At 38.9% G+C, this 12,746-nt stretch overlaps 1 protein-coding gene across 1 annotated transcript in view; it reads right to left on the minus strand.

The window, feature by feature from the left end:
* The window catches only part of LOC104167867 (anoctamin-2-like), a gene marked incomplete at its 3' end in the record, with an annotated part of 149,627 nt that overhangs the window by 49,763 nt on the left and 87,118 nt on the right, over nucleotides 1-12,746 (minus strand). Inside the window, exon 14 of the mRNA XM_009708257.1 lies at nucleotides 8,189-8,272. Within this exon, the coding sequence (XP_009706559.1) occupies nucleotides 8,189-8,272 (84 nt within the window). The remainder of the gene's footprint in view (nucleotides 1-8,188; nucleotides 8,273-12,746) is intronic.

Here is a 12,746-nt window from a genome sequence, read left to right on the forward strand (position 1 = left end):
CGAAATACCATGGTGGGAAGGAGCTTCCAAACACAATGCCATCTTATCCCTAAATTAAGTGAATCATGAAAATCAGCAGATCAGCAGGCAAGTGTTTTTCAATTAAGCGTGGTAATAGCTGCAAAAGTTGAGCAGTTCAGACTGAATTCTTTTGCTGTTTAAGCTTGGAGTATGTGGAATTTCAATCTTCATGGGATGGATGCCCAAAAGAATTTAATATAAATGCAGTTTATTTCTTTAAAATTGCAGACAGGATTGCAGTATGCATCAAATAAAAAATTCTTGGCAACTAGCTTAACTGACTGTTGTTTCCACAGCCAATTTGTGTAAATTTTGTCCCAAATCTGGGCTTCTGTTTTGACCTTGGAGATTAATAGCATGACATTTACCCTATAAATATGCTCAACAGAAGGTAAAAAATATACTCCAAGATATAGGAGTTTGTCACCAGCACACAGGAAAGGGAGAATACTCTAGTTTTTCTTAAGTTCAAGTATCTGCATTAAATTAAAACCCAGCAGACTTCTGGAGATTTATTTTTCATCCTGAGACTTTGCTGTAACCCTCTAACCTGTTATTATAGTCTTTAACTGGGTACAATGCGATAGTAAGTCATCTGCAGTAACTGCAGACTTGAGGACTAATACTTTATTACTTATTCAGGCAGAACTCCCATTAATTTCAAGTACTGATGAATAGAACCTGTAGGAATGAGTCTTTCCATTCAGCCTAATAGGAAAGAGACCTGCTTCATCTTTAATGTTGTCAATAAGAAGCTTAGGCCTCATTTCAAAAAAGCACTTAATTGTATCCGTATTCAGGACGCTGCGGCATGTGCTTAACTTTAATCGTGTGCTTAAGTCCCAGTTACATGATTAAACAAAGCAAGCTAGAGTACTGCCCTAGAAAGAATGCTTCCTTGAGCCAAAATCTTAATAAGTAACACAAATATGACCAACAAACAGCAGCTCTGCCTTTTCTTATTTCTAGATTCAAAGATCTTTTCTGAAAAAGACCACTAATTTTTATTTGGGCAGAAAGAGTCTCACGAGCATAAGATATCTTTTTCTTAAAATCCTGGCTCTAATCTCCAATGTTCGCCCTTCAACAGTTGAATTAAAAAATATTCCTAGTTAAACATTATTTTTATGTCTAGACAAAACAATGATGATTTATTCCTTTAGGAAAGATAAGCAGTGACTTCATTTACCTGTAACTTTGGAGAAGAGTAATGGAAGCTAGAGGAGCAGGCTGATGTTGATCAAGGCAAGGTTGATCTCTATCGCCTCTGGACAGACACTGAGATCAGGGAAGGTCCCTGACAACTGGAGAAAGAGCATTTTTGTATCCATCTTCACAGAAAGGACAAAAGGATAACCAAGGAGTCAGCCTCACTTTGTTCTCTTGGAAAGTGGTTTTCAAACCCATTTCTGAGCACATAAAGGAGAAGTAGGTGATTGTGAACAGTCATTATGGATTTACTAAAGGTGAATCATGCCACACCAACCTGATTGCTTTCTGTGAGAAAATGACTAGACTTGGGGACACAAGACTTGTCAATGCCACTTGCCTTGACTTCAGCAAATACAAGCTCGATGGTCTGTCTTAGAGAGTATTAGCTAATGAATCATACTCTACCTGGAGACCTGTTAACAGCTGGAGTACTGCTGGGGTCTATACCAGGACTGCCCTGTTTAACAACTTTAAAGAAGGACCTGGAGGAGGTGTTGGAATGCTTGGTCATCAAGTTTGCAGATGACATCAGATTGGGGAGAGATCAGTCAATATGCTTAAGTCCATGGCTGCCATCCAGAGGGACCTAGACAGGTTGAAGGAACAAGTCTATACGAACCTCATGAAATTCAGCATGGACAAATGCAAAGACTTTCCTTTGAAACGGAAAACTCCTTGCAGTAGTACAGCCCCTACTGAAAAGGCCCTTTAGTGTCTGTATAGACAGCAACCTGAATACGAGCCAGGAGTGTGCCCTGGCAGCAAAGGCCAACATCACCTTGGGCTGTATTAACCAGTCCTTAAGCAGTGGATCCAGAGAAGCCATTACCTCTGCTTCTCAGCACTCATTAGCCTGCATTTAAAATACTGTGTCCTGTTTTGGGCACTCCAGTAAGAAAAATAAATTGTTCAACTTATGTGAGACTAGCACAGAGCCCTGAAGCACTTGTCCCTTGAAGAGAGGCTGAGGAGCAAGGCTTGCTCAGGTTGTTTAAGGAGGTCATCAAGAAGATAGAGCCAGTCTCTTCACAGTGGTGCATGCTGGGAGGATGAGAGACAATAAGCTGAAACAGGAGAGGCTCAGGCTGGATATAATGGGAGGCTTTTATACCATGAGGACATCAGGCAGTGTCCAGAAAGGTTTTACCATTTCCATCCTTGGAGGTTTTCAGGACCCGACTGGATAATACCGTGAGCAACCTGGTTTGATACCATAGCTGACACTCTTTTGGGCAGGAGTTTGGACTAGATAAAATCCTGAAGGCCTTTCCAATTTGAATTATTCTATGACAGTACATTTCTGAGCATTTTCTTTCTTCATATCAAGAGTATTGGAGGAGCTACCTCCTTCTGAAGGCTGACTGGAATATAATTCTAAATACTGGAGCACAGAACTGTGGCTATACACTGGGTTCATTTATTTAATACAAATGAGAAAATCCCACCTCAGATTTTCAGAGACATGGGGAGTGAGTGGGACATTTTTAGCTGCCTTTTTTACACTACTCCATACAAAGATAAAGAAATTCCAAGACAGCAATAGGGAAGAGGTTTGAATACACATCATATACCCTAGCCAAAGAACCCACACATCTGAATAAGAATACACTGAAAGACCACGTCAACAGTCTTTCGAAGACACAAATTCTGTTATGAATACTCTGGTATAAAACTGGTGTAACCCAGAACTTAAATAAACATTAAAATAATCAGAATTCTAACACTTATCTATCAAACATGAATTGATCCAATTAGCCAACCAAAGATTGGTACAATAAAAAGAACGAGATCTCTCTCAGAGATTATCATCATTCATCTTCAATCATTCTCCATTTTTTATTTTAAAAGGTTAATGATGCAAGGAATAAGTTGAAAAGAAAAAAACAGAGATCAGTTACTACATATTCCTTTTACTATCCCATATGCTTGGAAAGTGAAGTTATTTGTCAAAGTAAAGCAATGAAAGAGGCTGGAAAGACATAGGCCAATTTAAGAAATACTGGATTAGAACTGGTGTTTTTATCACATTAATAGTAAGGTCCAACAAAAGCTAAAAAATACTTTCTCAATATTAGTGATTTTTATTCACAGTTCTTCTACAGTTCTGATTGATAGTTCAAAAATATTTATGACCAATTTTACATTCATTTCTTCTACAGGGTTACAGCTAACATATAAAAAAAGAAATTTTTATTTTTCTTTAGTTAATCTTATCAAGGATTTGTCTAATAAAGAGGTGGTCTCCAACAGCTGAAGGATTTCTCAAGCCTTGTGGGAGATTTGCTTTATGCAAAACTGGGTAAGGAACCAACTAGTAGCAAGAATTACTATTTCATGTTTCGCTATGCTGAAATTTTTAAAATATACATATGAAGTACTCATTAGCAATGTACAATTCTACTTTATATTTACCTGTATCATCCTTATGCTAGAGATCTTCCTCTCCAAACCAGCTTACTTTAATTCAGTTGTTAACTGAAAGAATGGTTCGGAAAGAAATATGTCTTTCTTTTGTTTCAATTACCAGCTGAATTAACAATTTAAATAACTTATTCTGCCACCTTCATATTTAAAATGAATTAAAGGCAAGACAGAATGCCAGATTCTATTATTCCCAGGGTTTGCTCCAAGTAAGGACATGAGCCAAGAGACAAGCCCTTTTTTTCTATAAAGAAAATTTTCCTTGAGAAATATGTAGAATGAGTTATTTGGTTTCCTGCCAAATAGGAAAGATAAGAATATATATGATGTTGCATCATGTTTGCCAGATCAGCTGGACATTTAATGAAAAGGAGTCAGGGCCTGATCCATCTCTCCCAGAAATGACTGGAAGGCTTTCTATCCATCAGCTCCAGTGAGAGTTAGATCTAGACCCATCTGCATGTTTTCAGGCACAAGACCAATTTTCATTTCCTGACCTGTGTGTATTTCCATTGAGAACATTATTATTGCACAGACAGAGGAACAACTTATCAAAAGATTACAAATATCCAACACCTTTTTTAGTTAACATTCTGCAGATACAGTAACTTTACCCTAATTGTTAAATATTTCTGTCCACATCTCCGATGTTACAGTATACTAAATAAGAACAACAAAAAATAATATGAATTGCTTCATTACGAAAATCCCATCTGTCATATTTGCATGAACGTATTATCAGACACATGCATTCATGCATGCACACATTAAGCCTTCATCTCTGCTGCAAGGACAAAGCCTTTTAACATACATGAATCAAGAAGCTCTACATGGCAAGCCTTTATTTATGTGACCATAAAGAATCAAATGGTCCTACTGATTACAAGCCAGATCATTGCAGGTTTCCAGAATCAGTCCCTTAGAACTTGCCATTTTTTTAATTTAATGTCGTAATTCATAAGGATTGTCTGTTTATGCATTTGCTACCTAACCTGAGGCATTTCATGTAAATATTTCAACTCTTTTAGCTTTAAACAAATTATCTTCTGAAACAGTAGAACCTTAGGGTATTATTGTAAGAGTAACTTCACACCAATCTTTTGTGACCTGCTCTGAGCTCTCACATTTTCTTTCCCACTCTCAAAATAACCAATAAAATATTTATTAAAACAGCCTGAACCACACAGGGTGGTATAGGCTGAAATTTTGTTCTTTGCTTATTACAGTAGCATAAATATCCTAAGTAGTATTTGTATGAAAGCTGTATTCTATAACACAAACCCCATTGGGCAAGTAATACATTAGATCTGTAGTGTTTTCTATTGCCAGTCTCATCAAGCTGATTTGGAATTTGTTGCCTGGATAAAGTGACTCATATGTTTACTGGCCCTGACAGGTGCTGGGCATCTTCCACACTCATTAAAGTTAATGACTTCAACAGCGGACAGAGAAAACTGTATGTTGATTTCCTCTTAACAGGTATTCCCAAGTTATCATTTCAGAGAGTATGTAAGTGGTGTCAATTTTCTTCTGCAATCACAAAACCAGCCCATAACCAAACCCCTAACCCTTCATTGCAAAAATAACCCAATTAGCTTCTCAGGGACTCCTTGTTGGAGTAAGGCAAGAAAAACAATTGCGCCGTAGACAGAGCTTTCCACATAAAAGCTCAGTTTCTTGCCATAAAACTAGTCACATCCTCACCGGAACAGAGGAATTAACGTACTGGAAACAAGCCAGTAGTTTTATAGAAATATAGGCCTTTAAGTAAGCTCTAAATCAGTATTCTCACAATAGCCACAGCTTTGGCATCATTTCTGTCCCCACAAGCCACAGCTGCTGAACTGGAGACTTCTGACTTCATATTAGATAAGTAATGAGGAGTTTTAGGCAGTGGTGCCAGAGCCTGTCCTTTGATATCAACACAGCACACTACAGTTGTTGACCAGCTACCCCCAAAAGATATGCCTTTAAATTACACTAGTTAGCTAAAAATATTCAGGCGAGAACTTCACAGAGACTTATGCCATGACATTAGACTGTCAACCAAGATATGATGAGACTGAGACCTCACAGGCATCTGTGTATTCATACAAAACCAAGAAATTAGGAGGACTGAATCTTTAACTACAGAGAGATTTCTACTTTGATGCCTGTCCAGACGCTAGATCTGCACTATTAATATGACAAAGTCCTGTACCCTGGCTTCCACCCAACGAGACAGAAGTACTGAGTCAGAGACCTCACAGAAACCTGGGCCTTAATATTAACCTGCCATGCAAAACCTCCTGAGCTGATAGTCTTGCAATGAGTATAACATACAGACACCTGAAGGAGGAAAAAGAAAATATTAAAACCCCTAAAAATTAGGCAGAAGAACTACTGCAGTCTTAAACACTCATCACTTTTAATGTCTAACTTTTCAGGATCTTCCAAAGCAAAATGTAATGGTATATTTCCACAGTTACATTAAACGTAGCAGTTTAATTCAAGAACTGGCCTTTTCCCTCTTCAGCAGGTCTCACACAAACATTTCTTGCCCTTATAACATCATAAGACATTGAGGTACAAACCACCGAGCAACGCACCTTCCAAACCCAGCCTAATGTGCTGTTTGCTGGAAAGAATTTGAGGTAACTCAAAAAAGTGATTGCAACAGAATTAGTAAGCAAAATGTTGACTGACGGAAAACTGCCCAGAACTTTGGAATATATTCCAGTAATTTGGGGAGAGATGGTAGTCAGTGAGTTGCAGGATGAATGCATTTATTAGAAATTTACCTTAATCAACTCAAATGAAATGTTCTGCCACACAAGTAACTGTTTGATGGCAAATGTCAAAGTATTTTCGTTTTTAATGAAGTCTGGAAAAGAGATTGAGATGATTCTGGGAAACTTCTCCAGAAAATATGCAAATGACTCAATGAACTAAAATTTCTTTTTTTCAAAATTACTTCAGAATTAAATATTACTAAAAATCAGGAGTTTTGCAGTTCAAAATGCCTACATCAATTTCCAAAACAGGATTTTGTCTCCCATAAGGACATTGGAGGACGTCTGTGTACAGATGCCCCAAAACCTTAAAGCAAATATTTTCTTTCTGAGTGCTATTTTTCCATCCAAATCAGCACAAAAAGTAATTGGAGAAAAAATATTCCAGGAAAGCCTTTCCCTTCTTAATGTCTGAAAGCAGTTCTTCCCATTTTTATAGTGCTGGATCTTTACATTGCTGCTGATTCTCCGCCTACGTTCTTAACATTTTTCATTGCTTTCTTTTACCTTAAATTAATTTCTAATTTATAATGCTGTGATTTCTGTGACTCATTTAAGCAAGATAATCATTGAACACTGTCTCATGGCTACAAAAGTCTAATATTGTACAGCACCAATCACTGACTTGTTTCCAGATTTCACTTACTTTAAGTCAGAAAAAGCTGAACAGCAGCAGCTGCTTTATCCGTCTTTTACAGTCTTTGATCCCTCACTTGGAAGGTCTAGAAAATTGTTCAATGTGTAAGGGAAGACCTCTCCATGCTGCTATGTGAGAGTCCCTGCTCATATTGGGCAAGATCCAAAGCCCATTAAAGTAATTGAGAATCTTTCCATTGTCTTCTGTGGAGTCTGGGTGGGCCCAACAGGCGAAAGGCAGTCTCACTGAGATGCAAGATTCACTGGAAACATCTCACAATCGTGACAAAGAAAGAGATAGTTAAGTGCTTTCATAAGCTGCAGGGATAAATCTGTTGGACTAAACCTGAAAACTGGAATGTCCTCCACTTCAAACACTGGTTCTCAATGTTTAAACAAATTAAATTGTTTCCTTCTACCTGAAAACTGGACAAGTTTTTGGAATGCTTTCGCTTTGCTGGTGCATGTGGCATGCAGGGAACAAGCAATGGTTAACCAAGCCCAACGGACAAAGTCTACAGGGACTTAAGAGTGCTTAGGAAATAGATCTCAATCAGCATTTAACAGGAGGGGATTAGGAAAAAAAAGTGCTTGCTCTTAGATTTGAAATAGTCATAGAAAGCCTAAACACACTTCAATCTTAAAATGATTTACCAATTATTATTTTTCCATTTATACCGGCAATGCTATCAAAACTTCACAGTTGTGTAACTACAACATGACTAAAGATACCAATGTTACCTATGCAAATGAAATCACTATAATAAAAGCTGTTTTCTTTATTGTCCACAAAGTATTGAAATTCTAGGTCATTGCTATAAGAATTCCTGCAGGGATTATCTTACTAATCATTCGTCACTCTGTAGATTAGATCCTGAACCACCTGTCGACCATATTCCTATGCAAATTACTTTACTCCGCAGAGCTAGGAAAGTGACGACCTCAAAGCCTTTCAATGGCACTGCAGGGCTGCACAACACCAGACCCCTGGCAAGCAACTTCCAAGGCTGATTAAGGGCATCAGAAGGTGCCTTTTGCAAACTATCCATCAGAGACAGACAAAAAGATAATCACAATATAACGAAACCTGAACCCAACGTAAGTGAAAAGAGTAAGTTGTATCTTACTTCATTTGAATTTTCTGTTGTGATGTTTTTATTTTTCAGCTTTTTCTGCAGCAGTTTGTTTTCATACTCTGGTCTGGGATGCTCCTGAAAAAGGAAAAAAAACCCAACCAAATGTGTGATTATGGTTAAGAAAAAAATAATAATAAAAAAGTTCTGGTCATTATTCGTGATCCAAGCCATCAAGATGATTCAACACCACAGCACCTTTCGGACTAGAAGGATCACTGCCTAGAGGTATGGGATGCATTATGGAATGCAGGGAAAAAAAAGCACAGGACTTATTATGGGATGCCTAGGGGTGAAACCAAAGGTGGGGAAGGGAGGGATCCTCCACTTGAGGAGCAACAACTGTGGAAAAATAGAGGGATATATAAGGGGCTAAAAAGGTCTGGTCACATGTAAGTAGTTTGCTGGTCTGTATGGGGTTCTGACCACCAGCAACTGGAGCAAGTGCAGGTGTCAGATTGAACATGAAAGCGCTAGTGGTGACCAAGCTGGAGTAGCTGGCAAGTGGGTGAAATGCCTGGGAGCCAGGGAGGTGTGAGTCTTTAAGGGTGAGAACATGGTGGATTTGGCTATCAGAGAGACCCGGGGAGTCCCAGCCAACTGCGAGAGAGACCACAGGGTCTGGGGGTCTCTAGGAGTGCAACCCACTGGAGTGTGCGCATGTGTGTGTGTCTTCAAGGTCAAGACCAGGGCGAGTTGGGGGACCAAGGGAGTCCCAGGCAGCCCTGGGGGAGCGGGGTGTACACGTGGGCAAGCAACTGGAGAGGGACTGTAGCAATGTGGACTTGTAGCCCTGGGTGCCAGCAGCTGGGGAGTCTGGCGCCCAGGGACAGCTACTGGGCAGATTGAGTGTGCCCAGGTGCTGGGAGGACCCCCATTGTACATATGTGCATATATATATACGCTCACTAGTAGACCTCCATCCTGCTCAGCCAGGGAGAGGAGCAGGGTAAGGCTGTTGTGCTGTCCGTGTTTGTGTGCCTGCTGGGTGTGTCTGTCTGGGTGATCTCTGTGGCTGGCCATGTATATAGGCACATACGTGGTGTATATGTGTGCTCTGCGTACATTTATCCACTGGGAATTCACGCTTAGCCTCACTACAGATTGGAGCTGGGGGCGCGGAGCTGCACCTGCCTCACCTCTCTTGTGCTGTCGGGTCTGGCCCAGTTTCCCCTATCAATAACCTCTCAAGGTTTCCTTGCAAATTATATTTTTCTTTTTCAAATTAGAGCATAAATTAAGTGTGGTAGCATAAACTTACTAGGATTTTAAAGAGAGCAGCTCATAAAAAAGACAAATGTCTTGTATCTCCTCATTTCCGCCAAGTTCTGAATTCATTCAGAGCCTGGAATTTGGATTTGATGCCTCCCACAAAAAGGCTATTCCTACGGCATTGATCATACCATCCATCCTTACTATAATTAGAACATATGCTTCAAATTAATAAAACATGTTCTAAGGGTGCAAGTGTGACAGTCTTTGCATCACAGAGATCTTTACATTACTTATGCCTCACATAAAAATCAATACCACAATGAATGAAGTTCAGGAATCGCTATAGCACTTCTTGTCACAAGGGTCACTGTTATTACTTACAAAGTGCCATGAGTGTATGTAGAACTCCAAGAAATAACAAGGCACAGGTAACCTCTGACATTACTAAAGTTCATTAGCAACAAAAATGGTGGTGAGCAGGATGGGGAAAGGAAAGACAAAGACACAACAATAAGCATTTAAAGATGCTGTGGTCAAAAATATCATGATATTTTGTAAGTTTTCACTAGCTTGTTCATTTGCATTAATTTGTATCACACTTCCTTAGAAGTTCAGAGGTCAGATGGAAGAAACATCTTTAGACTTAAACGAAGGAAGGATGAAGGCACCAGGCATGGATGGCTACATGAGAGGACACAGCTTGATGAAAGCAGGGAAATGAGATAAATGAAGCCGTAAGAAACAGAGGAGATCTGTTCACACTATGGGAGCACCTGCAGAGCTGAATTGGCTTTCTTCCTTTTTTCTTATTTTCTGCTATGTAAAGCATTCTAGGACACCAGGGGCAGCTGCCAGAGGTCAGAGCAACTTTTGAAAATTGGCTTGAAAGGAAACAGGGTGAGAAAATAAAATGCCAAGAAAAATACTGTACTGTAACTCACTTTTTTGCTATTGACAGTTTTGCTCTGAGTGCATATTCTGTTCAAATTTGGTCAAGTTATGTTTAGTTTTCCTAGTAAGATATTTCAATGTCCTTTTAACTACATTTCATACACCTATATCTGGATTGTAAAATTCGTTTATCTGTCTTCACTGAATCTGCCAAGCCATCTGACCCTGGACTGAACAGACCACAGCACCTCCTGGAATGCATTTATCTATATATTCCTTGTATGAGTATATTACATGAAACACTTCTTTACAATACAGATTTAGACATACTTGATTCTGATCATATATGTATGGATGTGAGGGAACGATTCCACTCTGCTGTGAAAAGAGTGTGGTTCAGAATCAATTCTTTGTCTGAAAATGGGAAGAGTTCTTCACTTAGGACAATAAGCTAGAAATAGTTGTGATGACTTGAAGAAGGCCAAATGTCCATGTAGGGATAAATATGAATCCCACAATGTTGGAAGTTTGCCAGTACAGCTGCCAGACACTTATTGAAAACCATGTGAGCCAAGGTATTTTGAGGCCAAATGAGGGCTCAGAGTAGAAAATGATAATTCCCATCCTGAAAACAAAGAGCCAAATCATGAAATTTTAACTAGGAAAAAACTTATATTGACGTCAGTGAGAATTTTCCCTGAGAATGGTCTCCAGGATTTGCCTAAAACATACAACATGCATATCCACTACACATTGCAAATTAAGGCTGTGTACGTAATGATCCAGTTTAATAAGAATATGTAATGCGAACCGATCTCTCCTTAATGTCTCTTTGATCTAGGAAGAGAGTGATAATGGAGTGTTACAGAGCATGCATGACAAACACATCTGGATTGCTAAGAAGAAATAGAACTTTAGAAATTATCCAAGACTAATAGACCAAAGGAGTTATCAGCAAAAAATAAACCAAGCTACTGCTTCATTTTTACACCTTAAGGAAAGTAAAAGAAACACTGTGAATTCGCTGAACAGCCTTATCCTAATATATACAAGCAGAGCAGCAAAGCAGTGCACACCGGTAGGAAGGAAGGTTTCCATAAACGAGAACTGGAATAACTCAGCAGCTGCCCCAAATCAAGATGGAAACTTGGAATGAACAGAACAGAGAGCCCAGCTGTTCTCTGCTGCAAAAGGGTTAATTATTACAAATCAAGGACTAAAAGCCTCTTGTTTCTTATGATGATGACACAGTGGGTAGGGGGGGAGAAGTCTAAGGATGAGATTGTCATTCACACCAATGATCTGTTTAGACTCTCCTAGTAATGGGATGCTCATCCAAGGAAAAGTACTTTTATATCTCAGCATGTATGAAGGAATCACTGGTAGGTGTTCACCATCTTTTTAGTCCAGATCACTTGCACAATACATTTGATTTATGTAAAATTAAAACAGAAGCTTGAATAAGTCATCTAACATTATTACAAGTTTAGGGAAGTTAAAAACCAAAACCCACTGTACAAGTACAAGGAACTCAGCTATCAAAGATATTCTAAAGCAACATAAAACCGAAGTAGTTAAAACAAAAGAACCCGTAAGGTATAATATGGAAATATATTTTCCAGATAGATAGATAGATACAATGTCTTTGTGTGCTCCCATTGAACAAGAACAGTAGTAGTGCTTCAGAGGATTACCTGCAAAACTAAATTTTGAAATATGGCCTCAGATTTTTAAGTGCCCATAAGATAGGACCAAACAACCAAATGCTGCCATTGCAATGTCAAGATATCACGTCTTGTGGGTAACTGTAGCAGAATACAGCATCATTTATTTTTGTTCATTATTCAATTCAAATTCAACCCATTTAAATACTCTTACATTGGTAAGCGGAATTGTGTGATGCCAGATGTCCCTTGAACTATGGTATTGAAAATTTTGCTTAAAATGATTTATTCTACTGCATGCTAAGTCGTTGCTGAAACAAATGAGCTGACAAACACGAAGAAGAAACTCAGCTGTAAAGTTGGATGCTAGCACATTAAAATGGGGCATTGCCCAGCTTGTCAGTGGAACAACTTCCACCTTACCTTATTGCTCTAACTTTGATAAACTATTACCCGGACTCTTGAAAATTTAAAATGTTTGTGCATATTGCTGTTACATTTATTGTTTTTAGTTGTCCTATGGTAGTATCAAGTAGTTGCAGTCATGGACTAGGACTCTCAACTTTAGCCACTATATAAGCGTAGAACCCCTTCTCCAAAGAAACGCCCTTAAAGAATGGATTTTTTCCCACTTGGGCACTGTCCTCTTTTTTTTGTCTGATAGTGTGTAACAGTGGGAACGCTTGGCTGTGGAGGCACTCTTTAGGGGAGCGTGTTTCTGGAAATTTTTCTGTCAATATTTAAGACTGAGTGTACTTTGGATGGATTACAGATTTGTAGCT

This window comes from Cariama cristata, unplaced genomic scaffold (assembly GCF_000690535.1).
Source record: "Cariama cristata isolate BGI_N322 unplaced genomic scaffold, ASM69053v1 scaffold3509, whole genome shotgun sequence".
Classification (NCBI taxonomy): Eukaryota; Metazoa; Chordata; class Aves; order Cariamiformes; family Cariamidae; genus Cariama; species Cariama cristata.